The following is a 23717-nucleotide window of genomic DNA, read 5'->3' on the forward strand; positions in this document are numbered from 1 at the left end:
AAAACACTTAAAAAAGTACATATTGGATTAACAAAATATGGAAAATCATTTTCAATGAAATAGTACATATTGGTAAACAGAAAAAAAACTGATTTTTGTGTTACCTCTGGAATTTTGACTGCAGAAAACATAAGCTTGTAACCATAAAAATGAGCCCTTGAGTTCTATTATATATATGGCTTTTCTTCTTTCAAGTACTCACACTCTCATTCTCGCTCTAGTTTGTAATTAAGGAACCATGAGAAACTCCAGACCCATCATTCTGTTTCCCTTGCTTTGCTTTCTCTCCTCCACCATCTCAATCTTATGTGAGCCAAACACTTTGGTTTGCAATCAAAAAGAGAAACATGCCCTTCTAAGATTCAAGAAAGCTCTCTCTGATCCTGACAACCGGCTCTCGTCTTGGTCTGTCAATCAAGATTGTTGTAGATGGGAAGCAGTTCGCTGCAACAACGTTACAGGGCGAGTGGTTGAGCTCCATCTCGGTTATCCATATGACACGGATTATTTAGAATTCTATAGCAAGTTCAAGTTGGGTGGTGAGATTAGCCCTGCCTTGCTTGAATTAGAATTTTTGAGTTACTTGAACTTGAGTTGGAATAATTTTGGAGGTAGGCCAATTCCAAGTTTCCTGGGTTCCATGGGGAGTTTGAGATATCTTGACCTCAACCATGCTCGATTTGCTGGACTAGTTCCTCATCAGCTTGGAAATCTCTCGACTCTTCGTCACCTGGATCTGGGATATAACAGCGGGCTGTACGTTGAGAATCTTGGTTGGATTTCTCATCTTGCTTTTTTGAAGTACCTAAGCATGAATTCGGTCGACCTTCACAGGGAAGTCCATTGGCTTGAATTCGTGTCTATGCTCCCTTCTCTTTCAGAGCTGCACTTGTCCGCATGTGAACTTGATAGCAATATGACTTCATCTCTCGGGTATGCCAATTTCACATCTCTCACATTTCTTGATCTTTCTGCGAACAATTTCAATCAAGAAATACCAAATTGGTTGTTTAAACTCAGTAGTCTTGTGTCTCTACGTCTAATATTCAATCAATTCAAGGGGCAAATTTCAGAGTCTTTAGGACAACTCAAATATCTAGAATATCTCGATGTTTCTTTGAATTCCTTTCATGGCCCTATTCCTACATCCATAGGAAACTTATCATCCTTGAGGTATTTGCGTCTTCTTGGAAATCAGTGGATTAATGGCACTCTTCCAATGAGTCTGGGACAACTCAAATATCTAGAATATCTCGATGTTTCTAACAATTTCTTTCATGGCCCTATTCCTACATCCGTAGGAAACTTATCATCCTTGAGGCATTTGGATCTTTCTAGAAATCAGTTGATTAATGGCACTCTTCCAATGAGTCTGGGACAACTCAAATATCTAGAATATCTCGATGTTTGTTTGAATTCTTTTCATGGCCCTATTCCTACATCCATAGGAAACTTATCATCCTTGAGTTACTTGGATCTTTATGACAATCCGATTAATGGCACTCTTCCAATGAGTCTGGGGCTTCTATCCAATTTGGAGTATTTATATGTAGGATGGACTTCCTTAACAGGGACCATATCAGAAGTGCATTTTACAGCACTCTCAAAATTGAAGGGCTTGTCGATATATGGAACATCTTTATCTTTCCATGTGAACTCCAGTTGGACTCCTCCATTCCAACTAGAGTATCTGGAGGCGGATTCCTGTAAAATGGGTCCAAAATTTCCTGCGTGGCTACAGACACAAAAGTCTCTTTTCTATCTAGACTTCTCCAGGTCTGGAATTGTGGACACAGCTCCAAACTGGTTCTGGAAGTTCGCTTCATACATCGAAGTGATCTATCTCTCCAACAACCAGATATCTGGAGACTTATCCCAAGTTGTACTCAAATCAAAGAGAATTCATTTGAGTTCTAATTGTTTCTCAGGTCGGTTGCCACGTCTGTCTCCGAATGTTGTTACGTTGACTATTGCTAACAACTCATTCTCGGGACAGATTTCCCCTTTCATGTGCCAGAAGATGAATGGAAGAAGTCACTTGGAGGTCCTTGACATATCAATTAATGCTTTATCAGGGGAACTTTCTGATTGTTGGATGCATTGGCCGTCTCTTACTCGTGTAAGACTGGGAAGCAACAATCTATCTGGTAAAATTCCTAATTCCATGGGTTCTTTGGTGGGACTTGAAGCATTGAGCTTGCACAACAATTCCTTCTATGGAGACATACCCTCATCACTAGAGAATTGCAAGGTTTTGGTGCTGATAGATCTAAGTGACAATAAATTTTCGGGGATTATACCCAGGTGGATTTTTGAGAGGACAAGTCTAATTATTATCAACTTAAGATCCAATAAATTCATGGGCAAAATTCTTCCACAAATATGCCAACTTTCTTCTCTTATAGTGTTGGATCTTGCTGATAATAGTCTGTCAGGATCAATACCCAAGTGCTTGAATAATATCAGTGCTATGACTGCAGGACCTATCGGGGCTATTGGGCATGATGCTTTGGAAATAGTTTCTGATTATAAACTTTACAATGAAAGTCTTGTTTTAGATATAAAGGGGAGGGAAGTAGAGTACGAAAAGATTCTTAAATATGTAAGGATGATTGACCTTTCAAGTAACAATTTATCTGGATCAATCCCAATTGAAATCTCAAGTCTTTTTGGACTGCAATTTCTAAACTTATCTCGAAATCATTTAATGGGGAGGATACCAGAGAAAATTGGGGTGATGGCATCATTAGAATCTCTAGATCTCTCGAGAAATCATCTTTCAGGTGAAATTCCTCAGAGCATGAGCAATTTAACATTTCTTGATCACCTGGACCTGTCATTCAACAACTTTTCTGGGAGAATTCCTTCAAGCACCCAGCTTCAAAGCTTGGATCCACTTTCTTTCTTTGGCAATCCTGAACTGTGTGGAGCCCCTCTTACGAAAAACTGCACAAAAGATGAAGAGACTCTAGGTCCCACTGCTGTAGAAGAAAACAGAGAATTTCCAGAAATCTCATGGTTTTACATCGGCATGGGATCAGGATTCATTGTGGGGTTTTGGGGAGTTTGTGGAGCTCTCTTTTTCAAGAGAGCATGGAGGCATGCTTATTTCCAGTTTCTTTATGAGATGAGAGACCGGGCCTATGTGGGTATAGCAATAAAATTGAAGTGGTTCCACCAAAAGCTGAGAAGATACCATGCTGGTAAGGAAAAGACATATGATTACCCTTCTGTGAAAATTTTTCAAATCATATATTGACATGTTTTCCAAATCTATTGCCTCTTACTCTTATTTTCAAATTCGTTTCAGGATGATCTGCAAGGGAGTGTATCATTCTCACATGTTTCAACAACTTCGATGGCATGGCCAAGAGCACTATATATTCAAAGTGGTAGTCTTAATGTCGCGTTGCAATAATTATCTTTTGTGTTGTAGTTTCTATATATGTTATTGTTGTTGTGTTATGATATTAATTAGTAATATCTTTTAGGCACTAATGCCATGAAAATGAATCCAGTGTTGATGCATCTGTAGTCCCTTTTTTACAATCTTTTGTATATATACGTATGTAGTTACAACACACCCGAATTTTCGACCGTGTCTGATGCATCTTTATACTCACATATTTTTCACCGATTTTTCGGTAATCTATCGATAAAAAACCGATTTTTTTAATTTGTATTTCAAAAATCTGAAACAGGATTTAATGGACGGGCCCAACAGCTTCTTGCACACAACATCTTACTCTTTAAAGCCCAACCTAGCCCTCGAGGCGCATTTAACCGGAACCTCATGAGGCAATACTCATTTTCATTCTTGTTTGTGGCCGATGTGGGATTGCATCTCACTCTTAAAATGAAAATATGAACTGGACCAAAGGGAATTGATCCAGGACCCAGGCTAGCTATGCTGTTTGTATTAAGTTTACAAGTGTTATATATATATTTATACATCTATAGAGGATTCGTAATGTAAATGTCCTAAGTATATATATATATATATATATATATATATATATATATATATATATATATATATATATATTATAAATTAATTAGCAGTTGGGACTAAAGGAAGAAACAATTGCCATTGTTTACATCTCCAATGTAGCCATCATAAGAAAAAGCAAAAAAGAGGCAAGAGAGAAAAGGTCCAAATGAAAAGCCAATTCACCACCCAAAAGAAATGCCCCCAAGTTGAAATTATTTAATATTAATTCCACGTGGCACAAACCTCAAACACATCACACTCATTTTGCCCTTCAGACTTGAAACCGTGTGGGCCCATTGCCCTCTTTTAAAAGACATGAAAATGGGAGTTTGCCCATTTTAATAACTGAAATAATTAGAAAATCATAAATAATTAATTTTATTTCTTTTACGAGGGAGATTTTGGGTATTATGTAAATAATTTTTTTATTTATTGTAATGTGATTAATATGAATTTAAAAGAAATCGATAATTATATATAAAGAGTCCAATAACCGAATTTATGTGAAATAAAAATAAAATAATTATTGAATAGATAAGAAAGAGAAAGGGTAAAGAGGTAATTTGAGGTGGGTCTTATCGTCTGGGTTGGAAGCCTACAGGGGTGCGTATATCACACCATCACCATGCTCCTGCAACGGTTAAATCTGCAACCCCACAAATTTTCTCTCTCTATTTCGTCTGAAACTTCCATTCATTGAAGCCTTCACCGATTCACTTCCAAGCTACTTCTTAATTCACAATCCTGAGAGGATTCCAACCAAGAATGTGATTTAGAGCTCCGAAATCAGTAGGAAGAAAACAATATGATAAAAGATATAACAGTCAAATTGAAGCGTAAACGCTATACGGTTCAACAGTTCGGCAGAAGCATCGAAACTATAATTAAAAACACTGTTAAACTAAGAAACAGTCGAGAATTTCTTTAGATCCGACGCAAAATACCCAATACTACCCGAAAATACCCTACTAAAATCCCCGCAAATCCTTAATAAAACACTCAGATCACTGACAAAAAAGATCCCAAAATCTAATTTCCCACAAAACAGACCCAAATTCCCAAATACGCTACCCAAAAACAGTAAAAGCAAACGAAACCCAAACATTTCCACATACCTTGCAAGCAATCACAATTCTCAGCCTCCTTCCTCACCACATCTAGAACCGAGTCAATCAGCTCCGCCCCCTCAGTGTAGTGACCTTTGGCCCAGTTGTTGCCCGCACCCGACTGCCCAAAAACGAAATTGTCGGGTAAGAAAATCTGATCGTACGGTCCCGATCAGACGCTGTCCATGGTGCCCGGCTCCAGATCCATGAGCACCGCCCTGGGCACGAACCTCCCACAACACGCCTCGTTGTAGTACACATTGACTCGCTCCAGTTGCAGCTCCGTGTCGCTTTGGTAGCGCCCGGTGGAGTCGATGCAGTGCTCAGCGCAGACCACCTCCCAGAACTTGGCTCAGATCTGGTTCCCACATTGCCCACCCTGAACGTGCAAGATTTCACGCATTTTTTAGAGAGAGAGAGAGTGGGTTCTAGAGTGAGAAAGATGGGGTTCCGGAGAGAGAAGTGGGATTGGGTTGTGAAGAGAGAACATGGCGGGATAGTTAAGGAGTCAAAGAGGAAAGTTAGGCTTTTATAGGAGGGAGGGCGGTAGTGGTATTTGCCGTTGAATAAAATGGCGCCGTTTGATCCTGAGGGAGAATTTGAATTTTGAAATGGAAAAACCCTAAATTTAAGGTGGGAGGAACGACAAAGGCCCACGCGCTCTTATGATTGTTGTGGTTTACGGGTTAGGCACGTGAAGACGATGTCCTGGGCATGCAAATGGCCAAAAAAATAAAAATAAAAAACTTTGGTTAGAATAAAACTTGGTAAAAACTCTTACAAAGAATGATTTTTAAAAATTATTAAAAAGCATATTTCAAAATAATTTTTAAAAATATAAAATAATTATTTGTATAAGAGTTTTTATATATCAAAATTAAATATTTTTAAGTATAAAATAAAAAATGCATTTTTATTGTAATTTAGTTATTAGATTGGCTATAAAAAAGCATGGATTTGTTGAATTAATAAAAAAGAAATTAATTTCTCACAAAAAAATAAATGAAAATAATAGAAGAAGTGGAATCTTTAATAACACTTTTTCATTGATGGAAGATAATGACAAATATGGAGTTTTCTATTCTACTTCTAAAAATAAAATTGCTTTTATTAAAATTGAAAAAAGAAAAAAGAAAAAAGAAAAAAAAATATTGACTTTTTTCTATCTGACAAACCCTTATCATTTTGCTAACTCTAAAGAAGTGAAACATGATAACTATTTATGGGGTTGGAAATTGGAATGGGCATGGACCATGGACCATGGACTATCCCAAGAACCCGATCTTAAGTTTCACTCAAGCCCCCACCACTTGGTATGGCCCCGTGAGGAAACCAAGAGAAGAAGCCTTCAAAGTGCCTAAAAAAGAAGCAAAGGAAAGCAGTCATCAAGAGAGGGACAAAACCCTTCCCACCCAAAATAAAATGGATTTTCAATCTCAACCCAATGATGGATGGCCCCAATGCTCAACTCAACATTGTCATTTCCAATCTACTTAATTCTGATTAAAGCAATCATTTGACCCACCATAGTCTTCCTCATAAATCATGTCTCCATTAATTATCTTACCTTCTAATAAGGTTAAAATTTATTTCAAATAAAAATATTTCATGTCTCCATTAATTGTCTTACCTTCTAATAAGGATAAAATTTATTTCAAATAAAAATATTTCATATCTCCATTAATTGTTTGACCTTCTAATAAAGATAAAATTTATTTCAAATAAAAATATTTTTGAAAATACATACCCTTTAGGGGGTTAAGGTTTCCAAATCTTGTCATTCTCTCTTTATAGTTCAAAAAAAGAACCCTACCCTTCACTCTTGACATATTCACAATTTTAGTGTTTAGACACAAGGAAGACTCATTGGGCGGAAGGTCATGGTGTTTACAAGATCTATTACAACTTTGGAGTAATCTGTATTGATTTGAATCGATTCGAGAACATCCATATCAAAGGTATGTGACTTTATTTTCTAGATCTATGTTTTTTTGCGATATCAATATTGCTTTTGAATACCTAGTTTTTTGTTGTGATAGATTTAGAGAACCCATGATAGATTTACACGCACCCTACAAGATCTAGGCATGGGAACAAAGTAATTCAGGATTCCCAACAGAACGACACATGAAAATCAAATCCTTTCCAAAAGAAAAAAAAAACAAAAAAAAACAAAACAAAACAAAACAAAACAATTGAAGTAAGATAGGTGTACAAGGCAAAGAAGAATGATTAATTTTGCTCAATTTTCCTTGAGATTTAAGCTAAATACACCCAACCCCATTAGTTTGAAATTTTGTCAAAAACCTCCCTTACCCCTCTTATTCGTTTATTTCATTCACTTCCTCTTTAACTCAAAGTAAGAGAAGTTTTTGATAAAATTTCAAACCAATGGGTGTTAGGTGTATATAGCCCAAATTTCATGGGAGGTGAATGAAATTAACCTTAAAGAAGAATGCAAAAGGAGAAGTAGAGAGAGATATAAAACAAGATTGGTGGCAAAGGGTTAAAAACAATAATAAGGCATCGACTATGGTGGGGTATTTGCTCTCATTGCTCATTTAGAAACTATAAGATTAATCATATCTTTGGTCGCTTAAAATAATTGGAAGATTTTTCAAATGGATGTAAAATTTGTCTTTTTGAATGAACATATTGAAGAAGTGTATTTAGAACAACCCATGGGTTATATGGCAAAAGGGCATGAGAACAAGATTCTAAAATTAAAAAGAGCATTGTATGGACTAAAACAAACACATAGAACATGGAATAATAGAATTGATAAATATTTTCAAGATAATAATTTTATTAAATGCCCTCATGAAAATGCTCTCTACATGAAAGTGAATGAAAAAGGTGATATATTACTTGTATGTGAATGACTTAATCTTCATTGGAAACAAGCCAACCATGTTTGATGAGTTCAAAGAAATAATGGCTCGATAGTTTGAGATGATTGACCTTGGTCTCATGTCATACTATCTTGACATAGAAGTGAATCAAACAAAAAATGGTATTTTTATTTCTCAAGAAGGCTATGCAAAGGAAATTTTGAAGAAGTTTACATGAATATATGTAATCTAGTGAAACAAACCAATAAAATGTGAAGTTAAACTGTCATGATATGAAGAAAGTGTGAAACAAAGAAAAGATAACAGAGAGACAACACTAAGAAACAGAGAAGAATACTGGAAGATATGAACGGAATGAGATAATTTTATTGAGCTGGACTGATATGCTTTATATAGGCAAACCAGTTACGTAAAAATAGAAACTAACAGTTGCTTCCATTATTCTAGCCACAGAATACTAACAACTTCCTATAATTAGCAAAGCAATAATTGAAACTAACGAACTGCAAGAGAATAGGACAACTTTGCTGACTTGATCAGCTTTATTTTTGCACGTTTTTGGTGTTGTAATTTTAACATCCCCTCTCAACACCAGCATCTTCTCTGTTAATCATCCCAAGCTGTCGACAGAAATCTTCAGACTTATTGCTGCTCAAGGTTTTTGTAAACAAATCTGCAATTTGATCCTTTGTGTTAACATGCTTGAGCTCAATTTCTTCTTGTAAGACCTTCTCCCTGATAAAGTGATAGTGCACTTCTACGTGCTTGGTCCTTGCATGGAAGACTGGATTTTCAGCCAAACGTATGGCTAATTGGTTGTCACAGTATAGTGTGACTGCTGCTTTTGTTGGCTGACGCAAATCTTTTAGCAACCGTATGAGCCAAGTACTCTCCTGTGCTGCCATTGCTGTGGCTCGATATTCTGCTTCTGTTGTTGATAAAGACACCGTTGGTTGTCTCTTGCTGCACCAAGTAACTGCTCCCCATCCAAGCATAAAAACATAGCCAGTAGTTGAACGTCGAGTGTCATGATCACCTGCATAATCAGCATCACAGAATCCAACAAGTCTGCAATCTCCATTTTTCTTGTACAGAATGCCTTCATTGAGTGTCCCCTTCACATATCTTAACACTCGACGAACTGCTTCCAAATGTGACTTCTTTGGATTTTGCATGTATCGACTTAATACACCAACTGCGTGAGAAATATTTGGTCTGCTTAAAGTTAAGTAGATTAAGCTACCTACTAATTGCCGATACATTGTTGCATCTTCTAGGTCCTTTCCTTCGAGAGCACAAACCTTTGCATTTAGTTCCATCGGAGTTGAAACTGGTTTACAATTAGACATTCCAAACTTTGTCAAGAGCTCCCTGCAATATTTCTTCTGATGAAGGACCAGCCCTTCATGAGTATAATCAACCTCTAGGCCAAGAAAATGCTTGAGCTGGCCGAGTTCTTTCATTTGGAACCGTATGGACAAATTCTCTTTTGTTAAGAGAATTTCTTCTTCATAATCTCCTGTTACAATTAAATCATCCACATACACTAACACAATAGCTATTTTTGTGTTCACAAACTTGACAAACACACTACAATCTGCAGATGTTACCAAATAGCCGCTATATGTTAGGAATTCAGCAATTTTTCCATACCAGGCTCTTGGAGCTTGTTTAAGGCCATATAGCGCCTTTCGTAGCTTGCAAACATATTCTGGATGATCTTGATTCTCGAATCCCATTGGTTGAGACATGTAAATTTCCCGATCCAGTTCTCCATGTAGGAAGGCATTCTTTACATCCATTTGCCACAAGTTCCAACTTTTGTTTGCTGCAAGTGCAAGTAGAACCCTCACCGTTGTAATCTTTGCAACTGGACTGAAGGTTTCGTCGTAGTCTAGGCCATACTGCTGAGAAAACCCCCGAGCAACCAGGCGTGCCTTGTATCTTTCAATTAATCCATCTGTGCGACGTTTAATTTTATAAACCCATTTGCATGAAATAGGCTTCACACCTGTCGGCTTTGGTACAAGCACCCATGTCTGATTTTGTTCCAATGCAGCAAATTCCTCTTCCATGGCTTTATTCCACTCCACATGAATTTGTGCATCTTCAAATGTCTCAGGTTCTGCTGCAATTTCTTCTTTTGTTATTGCAGCATTAGCATATTTAGGATTTGGCCTTCTAGTTCTTGTTGACCGTCGAGGTTCAGTTGATCTGCTATGCTCTCCTTCTTCTTCACTTGGACGATCATACACGCCTGTTTGCCAAGGATGTCTGCTACTCTCTTCTTCTTCTTCACTTGTTTGGCCTTTGTCCTTAACTGAAACTTCTCCCTCACCTGATTCCAGTTGAAAATGGATAGGGTGCAAGGAGTCTGAAACTGGTTTTGTTTCTTTTTCGGCTGGCCACCATGAAGATGCTTCATCAAACACCACATTTCGTGATGTATAACACTTCCCAGTCATAGCATCACAACATTTCCAGCCTTTTCTTTGACTGTCATAACCCACAAAAATACACTTCACAGCTTTCTTATCAATTTTGCTACGTAAATGATCAGAAATAAACACATAGCACACACACCCAAAAACACGAAAATAGCTGACCACAGGTTTCATGTTCCATAATTTTTCAAAGGGTGAAAGAAAGCATAACCGTTGTTGTGGAAGCCTGTTGATCACATACGTAGCAGTCTTCATGGCCTCTGCCCAGAAACGTCTAGGGACATTTTTTGCATGGAGCATGCATCGACAAATTTCTGTGAGGTGCCTGTTCTTCCTTTCTGCGATGCCATTCTGTTGTGGGGTATTGGCACATGTGAATTGATGACTTATTCGATGACTCTGTAAGAACTTGAAGAATTCATCTGACGTATATTCTCCCCATTATCCGTGCGTAGAGACTGAATATGTCCACCAGTTTCGGCTTCTGCTGCACTCTTGAATTCTTTGAATTTTGAGAATGTTTCAGATTTCTCCTTCTGAAAATATATCCATACATACCATGAAAAATCATCAATAAAGGTCACCATGTACCTCATTCCACTGAGGGATGCTTGTTTTACCGGGCCAAACACATCAGAATGAACCAATTCTAATGGTTTCTTTGCTTTGAATTTTGACTCTTCATACGGCAATTGGTGTGCCTTTCCATATTGACATCCTTCACATACCACATCTGTTTTTACTTCAAGTTGAGGAAGACCTTCCACCATTGATTTCTTCATCATCACAGCCAGCTTTGAATAGCTGACATGACTCAACCGTGAGTGCCATAAATCTGGTGTTTCATTCTTCCTGGTCTTATCTATGTATGCAGTTTCTGCTGACATTACATAGACTGATTCTCGCCTCTGACCCTTCATTAGTGGCTCCTCTGTAACCTCAAGATTGTGATAAACTCTCACATCTTGTGGACCAAATAAAACATAATGCCCAGCCGATGTTAACTGTGACACCGAGAGAAGATTTTTCTTCATACCTGGAACATGGTAAACCTTCTGCAGTGCAACTTCATTGTCACTGTGATGGTTAGAAACCATTGTATTACCAACATGAGCTATTGGTAACTTTGAATTGTTGGCTGTTATTACCACACGATTTCCCTTGTATTCTGTCAAATTTTGCAGCTTCTCCTTATCTCCAGTCATGTGATTTGAACAGCCGGAGTCTACAATCCAGTCACTTTCATAATCAATTTGATCAGACATATTTGTTGTGAAGGCTTGTTCATCATCTTCTCCTGCTATAGATATTGTCTGAATATCCCATTCGGCTTCAATTCTGGTGTTAACAACATCACACAGAATCGTTGTTGCAGTAAGAGCCAGTTCATTGTCTTCTTCCTCTGTGACAAGTAGTGCCTCTGCATCCCATTCATCTTCAACTTTAGAGGTAGCAACATTACTCTCCATGTATTTTTTCTGCAAATTACAGACTCTGGCCATATGACCTCTCTTCCCGCAATTGTAACATTTACCTTCAAATTTCTTGTTGTTGCTTTGATTTTTCCAGCCTCCCATTGAATGGTTGCCTTCTGCACTTTGATTTTTCCAGCCTTCTATTGCACGATTGCCTCCTGCACCTTGATGACTTTTGATCTTGTCACTGTACTTTTTCACTCCATCATTTCCATACTGCTTAAAGTTCCTGTTGCCTTTGCTGACGTAGAGTGCTTCCTCTTCACCCTTGGTTGAAGCTCCTCCCATTTGCTTAGCTAAGGCTTCTTGTCCAGCAAGCAAATTCTCAAACTCAACAAGTGATGGTTGGTTTTGCCATCCTTGTACTGCAGCAACAAAGCTTCTGAATTCTGGACGTAAACCATGAATGATTATTCTTTTCATCCTGGTTTCACCAATTGGAGCTTCTGTATCCAATTCAGAAATCTCTCTGCATAAAGTCTTCACTTTATGAAAGAACTGGGCAACAGGAAGCTCACGTTGAGCTACTGACAGCAGTTCACTCTCCAGTAGTTGGAGTTTTGTGTCATTCTTCTTGGAAAATAGCTTGGCAAATGTATTCCAAGCTTCATGAGGAATTTTGGCATCTCGAATATGTTCCAGCACATCTTCTTCTATTGTAGTTTTCAAAGCAAACATTGTTTTGCCTGCCTTTATCTTCCATTTGCGTAGAGTACCGCTTGCATCTTCAGCCTCTGGTTGTGTAATTTCACAACCACTCACAACTTCCCACAAATCTTGGCCCTGCATGTAAGACATCATGCATGTTGACCAAGTTTTGTAGTTCTGATTGTTGAGCTTCTTAATCCCTCCAATGACTTGAAGATCACCCATCTCACTCTCTCTTTTCCTTACGTGTTTAGCTCTCAAAAAACAGAAACAAAGATCTCTCTTAAACAAGGCTCTGATACCAATTGTGAAACAAAGAAAAGATAACAGAGAGACAACACTAAGAAACAGAGAAGAATACTGGAAGATATGAACGGAATGAGATAATTTTATTGAGCTGGACTGATATGCTTTATATAGGCAAACCAGTTACGTAAAAATAGAAACTAACAGTTGCTTCCATTATTCTAGCCACAGAATACTAACAACTTCCTATAATTAGCAAAGCAATAATTGAAACTAACGAACTGCAAGAGAATAGGACAACTTTGCTGACTTGATCAGCTTTATTTTTGCACGTTTTTGGTGTTGTAATTTTAACAGAAAGAGACATGGTGGATCCAATATAATACAAAAGTTTATTAGGAAGCATATGCTATTTGACTTGTATAAGGTTAGACATTCTTTTTGGAATTGAACCTATTAGGTTTTTTTTTAAAAAAATCACTAATAGTGACTCGCATGAAGATTGCTAAACGAATTCTTCATTACATCAAATGTACACTTGATTATGGTTTATATTATTCGTCTTCTAACAATTTTAAACTTATTGTATATAATGATAATAATGATTGAGGCGAAGACTTGGATGATTGAGAAAGTACCATTAGCTTTGTGTTTTTATTTTATAAGAGATACCATATTCACTTGGACTTTAAAGAAAGAATCTATTGTGACACTTTCAACTTGTGAAGTAGAATTTGTTTCAATAACATCATGTATATGTAATGCAATTTAGCTAAAAAATACTTGTTGAATGAGTTTAATTTGCCACAAAAGGTACTAATAGAGATCTATGTGGACAACTGTTATCCTAAGGGTTCTCTTAATTGGGTTTTGATGATTACAAAATAAGGTTAAGGACATTAATGATTCAAATCAAGTTAAGTGTTTTCAGGTTTATTTGTGAAAAAAAAAGCTCAAATAAATATGGAAAAAGATCAATATTGTGAAAACTTGAGACTTTTGAAGACTTGAAGTAACCAATTAATGATATATTGTAAGATGGTATTTGTCGATGCACTTAAGTTTAAGTTATTTTTCATACACTTAAAAGTTTATTTTCATCATTTAGTTTAAAACAATATTTTTTTTTATCAAAGAAATAGATGAATCCTTGTTTTTTATTAACCATTCGATTAAGTTGCTTAATCGATTAAGGCCTTTCTATGGCTTTTGGGATCCTCAAGCTAGAAAGCTACAAATTAGAGAGTTTTAAAGTATTTATTGATAAGAGAATGTCCACATTCAATTGAAAAACATTCTTTCCCTCATTAACATTCTTTGTCTAACTTCATATCCATCCACATTCTTTGTCTACCTTAATCTACTAGGTTTGGAGTTTGTTAATCTTTTCTTACCTTCTCCTTGTGAGAGAAAAGTTTTCAAATAGGTTGAGTACTTGAAGAGTTTGTGAAGGTCAATTGGAACCTTAAAATCCAAATGTTAGAAGTATGGAGACTTTTGCTATAAAAGTCTTGAAGATACGCTTACTCAATTAGAAGTTTGACGAGAGTGGATGTAGGCGGCTTATCGAGTCACTAAAAAAAAGTTTGCATTTATCTTTTTATTATTCTTGTTTTGTTCTTCATTTCTCATCCTTTTAGCTTTTGGTCGATTGTTTTGAAAAAACTTCTAACACCCAATTCAAATACCCTTTTGGGTGATTTCTTCAATTTAATAAGTAGTTTTTTTATTTAAAGACAACTATTTGGGAAAAGATTTTAACCTTGGATCATTTATAGAGGAGAGAGTGATTTTTGGCAAACAGTTGTTTCCTTTATCATTTAAAGGAAGAATCCATTAGTTACATCAATATTCATTATGTTAACACAAAGGCTTTATGCCTTTTATTGTTTTTCTTATTTGACATATCTTGGGTGCTTCCCTCTTTGGCTAAAGAAACACTAATGGGATGACATAAGTCTTTCATGGGTAAAAAAAAATGGAAAAAAAAGTGGTGAATTGCTCCTTTATGTTTATTTTGGACAATTTGGAAGGAAAAAAACGGTAGATCATTAGAAAATCAAGAGCATTTTGTTTAAGGGTTGAAACAATTTTTTTTTGTAATCTATGGGATTGGCCTAAGTTGTTTATAATTTTTGGTACTCTTTGTATAATTGATTTTTTTGATTGATTGAACTCTTAGTGGGGGGGGGGGGGGGGGGGGGTCTTGTTTTTGTTACCCCTCTTTCCTTTTGGTGGTGTTTTTAAGCATCCACGATATACTTCCTATATAATTTCAGGCACTCTATTGATGTTTCTTTTTTTTTTTTTATAATATTCTCTTGATTTAACCATACAAGAATAAAATAAAATGAGCTTTCAGAGCTTTTCATAGATATCATTTGTAGTTATTTTAACTTATAAAACAACCACTTAGAAGTTTTCAAATCATAATGATCACTTAGATTTGCTGGAAATAGAGTAATGAAAGCAAAATGGGGAAACTAAGATGGTGGCGCTTTAGCCCCATTGCCATTGAAATGTTCATATAATTGAGACTTTGGAAGATCACAAGCTTTTCAAGGCAAAGGAAATCTCTTTCAGACATCAAACTATTGAATTACTAAAGAGAGATCTTCACAAGTCTTGAAAGTTTGTTTCCATGCGTTTGCCCCGTGGTCTAAGTCCTAATATTTGAATGCTAGTCAAGACTTTCGAATTAATTGATTAACTTTATTAATCTCTTTGAGTGGCTGTCCGAATTTGGACATATGGAAAGAACTCTTAGGGTTTTTTTTCTCTCACATGCATCAATGTCATTGATATGAAGACCTAACCATTAACTTAGCCTCATGCAACTTCCGGGAAAACACTTGAAAAGTCATTTTTGGTATCTATCTATGACTCCTATATGATGGAATGGATGAAAAAAATATGAAAATGAATTGAGTATTGATGCATTTGTAGTCCATTTTCTACAATCTTCTGTATATATATATATGTATATATATATATAACACGATAACACGCCCGAAATTTCGACCATGTCCGATGCATCTTTATATTCACATATTTTTCACCGATTTTTCGGGAATGTATCGATAAAAAACCGATTTTTTGAATTTGTAATTCAAAAATCTGAAATAGGCTTTAATGGACGGGCCCAACAGCTTCTTCCACACAGCAGCTTACTCTTTAAAGCCAAGCCCAGCCCTCGAGGCCCATTTAACCAGGACCTCATGAGGCAATACTCATTTTCATTCTTAAAATGAAAATATGAACTGGACCAAAGGGAATTGATGCAAGACCCAAGCCAGCTATGATGTTTGTAATTAGTTTATATGTGTTATATATATTTATACATTTATATTACAAACAAACATTATATAGAGGATTCATTAAATGTAAATGTCCCAAGTATATATATATATTATAAATTAATTAAATAAAATTATTGTATATAAATTAATTTTAAATATAGTATATTTTGTATAATAATTAAATATAAATTTATAAATGCAATTATCAACATTTTAAAATAAAAAATAATACATCCAAATTGCATGAATCTCTATAAAATATATATTAATTTATCATATATATATATATATATATATATATATATTATATATATATAAATTTTTTTAGTAAAACAACTTTAAAATGTCTATTATTATTTTTTATATCATTTCTTATAATTTTTTCAACATTTTCACAAATTTTGATTAATTTATGTCTCATTAATATTTTGTGTCAAACATCAATCGATATTTCTTGACATATCTTGATATATATGCAAAATCATATTATCGATATATCCGTAAAAATAATATTTTTATCCTGTTTCTAATTACCCATTCCAAAAAAATTACACATAAAAAGGGGTTTAAGCTATTAATATGATATATTATTAAAAGACATTTAATTTCTTCATTTCCAAACAGTACAAAACAAATATAAAGGAGTAATTTTTCATTCTTTTTTCCATTTCTCCTCAATGAAGAATTCTTACAATATAGAACGGTCAAAGTTCTTCCAAAAGAATTTAGGATCCCTGCTATTCCAAACAAGGAGGAAACTAGCCATGGGATTCTTAATTTGACACAAGGAAAGATGCAACACCACACTGAGCATCTTTCCAACGTTCCTACAAACACACACATGCATAATTGAATTTCATAAGGTTATGCATTTTTCCTTAGTTGTTTAATGAATTTCATTGATAAGATCATATGGTTTTTTTCCATCTATTTGAAAGGTTTTCTACACACATCCAGTGTTATTTTCTGTTCAATGCATTGTAGTTGTTTTCAGGTATGCTGCCAAGCAATTTGGAAGAAACAAGAAGGAATCCTAGAGAAATCTTTCATAAAGGTAATTAAGCATGGAGAAACAAATTCTTTTCCTACAACAAATAGTTCAAGTTAAGAAAGATATCACAAGTCTTAAAGCATAATGGACTCCAAGTCATTACATTTGGACTATAGCCAAGTCAACCATTAAGTGAGTGGATTTTGGTGTTTTTTTGGATCTCTATAAATGTCTAGTCTACCTTCCACTTTTTAGCTATCTTGATTACATTGCATAGCCCTAAGATCTTGTTACTTAGGACCACTATTTCTACTATAGAGTATTAGGCTCCGATTGGTTCTCAATACAGGAGAAAGGAAAAATGGGAAGAAATAACAAAAGTTGTAAATGACTTGTTATAGAAAATATTAAATAAAATAAAAACTAAACATTTTTTTTTTGGATAAATTTATGTATTTTCAACTTTTTAAAAAAAAAATTCAAACAAAATTCTAATATATATAGACATATATGAAGTTGGTATGCATGTATATATACATGTGGTTTTTGAAATATATATTCAAAATATCTATAAATAAAATTGAATGTGATATTGTGGCTCAATTGGGGAAACCAAACTTTATTATAATAATTCTTTTCAATCAACAAGGAAAAAGTGGTGTTACAATTGAGTAGCTTTGCTTGAAAGATTTTATCCAAAGAAATCAACTATGCCCAAATTAGGAGCCAATTGTGAAAAAAATTAGATAATAACCAACCTACACTAAACGTTATGTATCCCAAACAAACACACTACTAAAATGTTGAATGAACAAATAAATGATAACTAATATAAGCAAATTATTAATTTGAACCAATTTTCTGCTTAAAACATTACCAATTTTCCATCAATCAAGTTGTTTGTTCCATATATAGCAAGTTGAGAAAAATCTCTTTCACACATAGGAAGTTGAGAGAAATATCCTTCACAAACCAAAATAATTGAAGTCAAGTAGGATATCTTGAGTCTTAAAAAGTATGTCTACATTTGTATATAAATAGACTCTAATAATTGTATTTGGAATTTTGGATGGTGGCTAAATCAACTTTGAAAAAATCAGCACATATTTCTATTGGAAGTGACTAAATTTTTGGATCAAGTGTTTTTAGAACAAATTATCATCCATGGGGAATTTTGAATGGAACAATTATCATCTCTAATATCTCAAACTTTGCACCATTAAGCAATTATCATTTCTATTGGGTATTAGTTTGTCATACAGGGCGAATCCAAAAATGATTTTCCATACCATTGAGCTTCACATTCAATTTGGACTTGGAAAGGCTAACCCTAGTGATATTGCCCTATAACAATGGGGTCTAAGCGGACCTTTAAAACTCTACTAGTGTTAGCTGAGATATCATCTACTTGGGTAAACCCTCGTTGATTTTCTACTTTTTAATCCTTTATACCTCGAAGGACTCAATGCCATCATTGTCAATAGTGCATATAGTGGAAATTTTCATTTACTTTGATGTTCAACTTATTTTCTTTCCTTCACTTGACAAGAGCATCAAATAAAATATATAGCAAGTTGCACTGAGACTTAATCAACTTCTTGAAAATTTATACTTCCGCATTGTCGCACCTTTGTCAATCATAACCAACATAAGAATAGTAGACTGGGAAAAAACAATTTATGTTAAAAATCTTTTCAATAGTTCTTATCCTTATGGAATTATTTGGACCTAGAAAATCTTTGCACCATAGAAACCTAATCAACTACCATAATATATATATATATATATATATATATATATATAATATATATATATATATATATATATTAAAAAAGAAGAATATTAACCCACAATTTGGGGCTGGAAAAACACTAAATGCTAGCGAACTTTTTCAACTGGACAAGAGATACTTAAGGGGCCAAAAGAGAAGTTGGTGCCTATGGGTAAGTGTAAGTAGCTAGGGTGAGCCAACTTGAGTTATTTGTCATGGTTGGCTGACTATGAATCTGTGGCACGTGAACTTTTCAACTCCTCCCAATTATGATCTTATTGCAAAAAAATTAATGGGACCATGAGCTTTAGTACAGGATTTGAAAAAAACGGGAGAAAGAGATGAGGACAAACTCCCTTTAAATACTCGTGTATTAGTAGTGTCTCCCTGAATCAAACTTCTTTTCCTTCTGAATTTGAGCAGCCATGAGAAAATGCAATGCAATGATCATGGTGTTTCTTCTGTTAACAATCTTAAGCTTATGCAAAGCAAACACCTTGATTTGCCATGAAAATGAGAAACAGGCCCTTCTAAGCATCAAGCATGCCCATCCTACAAACCGGCTTTCATCCTGGTTTGTCAATGAAGATTGTTGTGGATGGACAGGAGTCCATTGTGAGAACATGTCTGGTCGGGTAGTCGAGCTCCACCTCGGTAATTGTAATGATCCTAGCGCAATCGGACCCTATGGCATATTGGGTGGTGAGATTAGTCCTGCCTTACTTGAATTACAGTTTTTGAGTCGCTTAGACTTGAGCTACAATGATTTTGGAGGTACTCCTATTCCTAGCTTCCTTGGTTCCATGCAAAGTCTAACATTCCTTTACCTCTTCAATGCATCCTTTGGTGGAGTAATCGCTCATCAGCTTGGAAATCTTTCCAGCCTTCGTCATCTTGTTCTAGGATGTTATGCTGTCAGTTGTGAGCTTTATGTTGATAACTTTAGTTGGATTTCTCTTCTTTCTTCCCTTGAGACCTTGGGCCTCCAAGGAATTGGTTTACACAAGGAAGTTCATTGGCTTGAATACTTGAGTGTTCTCCCTTTGCTTTCAGGGTTATCCTTGGTCCATTGTCAACTAGATAGCATGAGTCCATCTCTTGAATATGTCAATTTTATATCTCTCTCATACCTTTTTCTCCCTTCTAACAATTTCAATCATGAATTACCAAATTGGGTGTTTAATCTCGGTAGTAACCTTATGTATCTCGACCTAAGCAACAATTCTCTCCATGGTCAGAATCCAAGCACCATATCAAATCTTCGTAACTTAGTATATCTGAATTTCTCAAACAATCACCTAAAGGGGCAAATTCCAGAGTCCTTAGGGCAGCTCAACCACCTAAAGGAACTTAATCTTGATTACAATTACTTGGATGGTCAGGTTCCTTCGTCAATAGGAAATTTATCATCCTTGTCCACATTCTATCTTTATGGTAATCTATTAAATGGCGCTCTCCCAGAGAGCATTGGACTTCTTTCAAATTTGGAAGCTCTGGTTATAGGAAGAAACCCTTTGGCAGGAATTGTATCAGAAGTACATTTTACCAAACTCTCAAACTTGAAGTACTTAGAGATGTCTTGGACGTATCTAACATTCAATGTGAGCTCAAATTGGATTCCTCCTTTTCAACTTCAATATATGAAGATGATTTCTTGCAAGATGGGCCCTAAGTTTCCAGCATGGCTGCAAACACAAAGATCTCTTCAGAGTCTATACATCTCCAATCAGGAATTGTGGACACTGCTCCTAGCTGGTTGTGGAAGTGGGCTTCACAAATTCCACATGTCCTGCATCTCTCTGATAACCAGATATCTGGGGATTTATCTGAAGTTCTGCTGAATAATACTCACGTCGATCTGAGTTCTAATTGTTTCACAGGCCAGTTACCACGTTTATCACAGAACGTTATCGAGTTGAGAATTTCCAACAATCCATTTCCAAGACGGATTTCCTCTTTCTTGTGCAGAAAGGTTAATGGAGGAAGTAAATTGGAGGTCCTCGATTCATCAAATAACTCATTGTCAGGGAAACTTTCCAATTGTTTGATGTATTGGCCATCTCTGACTCATTTGAACCTTGGAGACAACAATCTATCCGGTAAAATTCCCAACTCCGTAGGCTCTTTATTTGCTCTCAAAGCATTGCATTTGTACAATAATAGCTTCTTCAGAGATATACCAGTATCACTGCAAAACTGTGCATTTTTGGTCCTTGTGGATTTAGCCGAAAATAAATTCTCAGGGAATATACCAAGTTGGATAGGGAAATGTCCACTCTAATGGCTCTCTCTTTAAGATCCAATAAGTTCATTGGCAATATTCCTCCACAAATATGCCAACTTTCTTCTCTTATAGTGTTGGATCTTGCTGATAATACATTATCAGGAGCCATACCAAAGTGCATAAACAATTTTAGTACAATGGCAAGAATGGACACTGCAGTTGATGATAACTTCAAAGTTTTGTTTGATTACAATTACTTGAAGTACGAGGATCTTTCCTTAGTGGTTAAAGGGAGGAAATCAGAGTATGACAGTATTCTTGCACTGGTGAGGACAATAGACTTTTCGAGTAACAATTTGTCAGGATCAATCCCTGCTGAAATCTCGAGTCTCTCAGGATTGCGGTTTTTGAACTTGTCTCGAAATCATTTAATTGGAAGGATACCAGAGAAAGTTGGGAGCATGGAAACCTTGGAATCTTTGGATTTGTCAAGAAACCATCTTTCAGGTGCAATTCCTGAAAGCATGACAAATTTATCATTCCTTGATCATTTGGACCTGTCTTACAACAATTTATCAGGAACAATACCTTCAAGCACTCATCTTCATAGCTTTGATGCACTTAGCTTCATTGGCAATGATGAACTTTGTGGAGTTCCTCTTACAAAAAACTGCACAAAGAAGGAAGATTTTCAAGGTGTGAACCACATTGAAGAAAGCAGAGAAGACTTTGAACTGCCATGGTTTTATATTGGTATGGCTACTGGATTCATCCTGAGCTTTTGGGGAGTCTGTGGTGCTCTCTTATTCAAAAGGACATGGAGGCATGCTTATTTCAGGTTTCTTGATGACACGAGAGACAAGCTCTATGTGGCTACCGTGCTGAAGATGAACTGGTTGCGCAATCATTTGAGAGGACACCATTTTGGTAAGTGAAATGCATCATCTTCTTTAATCACAGACGTAGATTTCTCTCTTCTTATTTGTCTCAAATGACATGGGATTTGGTTTTGATAGGTTCGAGATGTTTAAGGGGTTGCAGCCAAGAGAGAAGGGAGGAAAGGGAAGGTGGTGGATCGTAATTAAGAGACTTGAGGAAAACATTCCAGGTGGATTGCCTTCTTAGCACTTTTCAACTTGGTTATTTCTTATCATAATAAAGTGTTCCGAATACTTCTAAAATACATCTTATTAAATAGTTTATCAGTTATATGTTAGTACATCAACATCTATGAAATTTGAAAAAAGAAAAATAGAGGAGAAGGTTGAAGAAAAGAACTTCCCATTCCAAACCTTGAACACTGCTATTACCATATGGTTTAAATTCCTGGTTAACAGATCTATTAGTTCATATCCTTGTTTTGAATATTTTTCAGGGCACAAATGACCTCATAAGGGCAACATGTCTCCAACTTTTGTGGCATAGCCAAAGATCAGTTCTCAAGTGTGTAGTGTTTGGAATTGTAGTAATTATCAACTCGTTAATGCTGTTCTTTATAGTATACTTTCTACTATGTCATTTGCTGTTATGTCATAAAAATAGGTGTTGCTGATTGTTGTTATATCATAATGAATTGAAGATTCATATGTTTTTGTGGATGTAATTTTCAGTCATTTCAGCTATTTTATTTGACACCAATTTTCAATTAATAAAAGAGCCAGTAACTGGAGGAATGTCTGACTGCTGATCATGAAACCATGTTAGTCTACTGTGGTGTCTCACAGTGAGTTATAGAATTATTGAGGTTTGAGGTGCCTGATGCCACAGGCCCGCGACCATCGAACTGTTCATACAATTGGAACTTGGGAGGACCGGAAGCTTTGCAAGTCTAAGAAAAATCTCTTTCAAATATCAAATTACTGAAGTCAAGTGAGATGTCACAAGTCTTGAAAGTTTCTGGATCGATGTGTTCATCATCAATGGACTAAGTCCATGTATTCAGATCGTAGTCTAGACTTTCAGGCCAGTTGTCTTAACTTCATTGATCTCTTTGAGCATGTAATTCAAAATTTTGCAAGCCAAGAAGAACATATATCTTTTTTCACAATTATGTCATGGACACATTCCAGAATTACCGATGTCCGGATGTGTTTATCAGTTGACCAAAGTCCACCCATTTGGATGGCAGTCAAGACTCTCCTACAAGTCTCTTTCACATTTTTTGCAACCACCTGGATTCCCACAACTTCAAGGCAGGGCAAGGTGATTCATTTTTCAAATCCATTGACTTCCAACATGATGAGATGAATTAACCCAATAGGAGCAGATCCTTTATCCATGAAAAAAAAACTCTAATTAAATACACTTGGGCAGCCATAAGGAATCATAAATCCATACATTTGTGCCTGGCTAGCTCAAACCTTTTTTTTTTTATCCTGTTCTTTGAACCCTCCTAGTTGGTAATTGAGAAACCATGAGAAAATCTACAGCAATCATTCTGTTTTTCCTTGCTTTGTTTTCTCTCCTCAATCATCTCAAGGTCATGTAGAGCAAACAACTTGGTTTGCAACGAGAAGGAGAAACAAGCCCTTCTAATGCGTTTCAAATAAGCTCTTACTATCCTGCAAGCCGGCTCTCATTGTGCTCTGATGAAGAAAACTGCTGTGGATGGACAGGAGTCAGCTGCCATACATTGCTGATAAAGTTGTTAAGCTCCACTTCAACGATCCA

General features: G+C 35.8%; 3 protein-coding genes and 1 pseudogene across 3 annotated transcripts; 3 read left to right on the plus strand and 1 right to left on the minus strand.

Moving 5' to 3' along the window:
• The first annotated feature begins 238 nt into the window (after positions 1 to 238).
• On the plus strand, positions 239 to 1967 carry LOC117910327 (receptor-like protein EIX1). Its single transcript, XM_034824413.1, has 2 exons — positions 239 to 1834; positions 1929 to 1967. The coding sequence occupies exons 1-2, from the start codon at positions 239 to 241 to the stop codon at positions 1965 to 1967; spliced, it is 1635 nt and encodes a 544-aa protein (XP_034680304.1).
• Positions 857 to 3581, plus strand: LOC117910333 (receptor-like protein EIX2). The gene is made up of 3 exons (XM_034824418.1): positions 857 to 933; positions 1929 to 3203; positions 3311 to 3581. The coding sequence occupies exons 2-3, from the start codon at positions 2009 to 2011 to the stop codon at positions 3313 to 3315; spliced, it is 1200 nt and encodes a 399-aa protein (XP_034680309.1). The 5' UTR covers positions 857 to 933; positions 1929 to 2008; the 3' UTR covers positions 3316 to 3581.
• An 863-nt stretch (positions 3582 to 4444) lies between these two features.
• Positions 4445 to 5607, minus strand: LOC117910338 (annotated as a pseudogene).
• Positions 5608 to 21244: 15637 nt separating this feature from the next.
• On the plus strand, positions 21245 to 21982 carry LOC117910329 (receptor-like protein EIX2). The gene has a single exon (XM_034824414.1). It carries the CDS (start codon positions 21245 to 21247, stop codon positions 21980 to 21982), a length of 738 nt encoding a protein of 245 aa, XP_034680305.1.
• Positions 21983 to 23717: the final 1735 nt, after the last annotated feature.

This window comes from Vitis riparia, unplaced genomic scaffold (assembly GCF_004353265.1).
Source record: "Vitis riparia cultivar Riparia Gloire de Montpellier isolate 1030 unplaced genomic scaffold, EGFV_Vit.rip_1.0 scaffold714_pilon_pilon, whole genome shotgun sequence".
In the NCBI taxonomy this organism is placed as follows: Eukaryota; Viridiplantae; Streptophyta; class Magnoliopsida; order Vitales; family Vitaceae; genus Vitis; species Vitis riparia.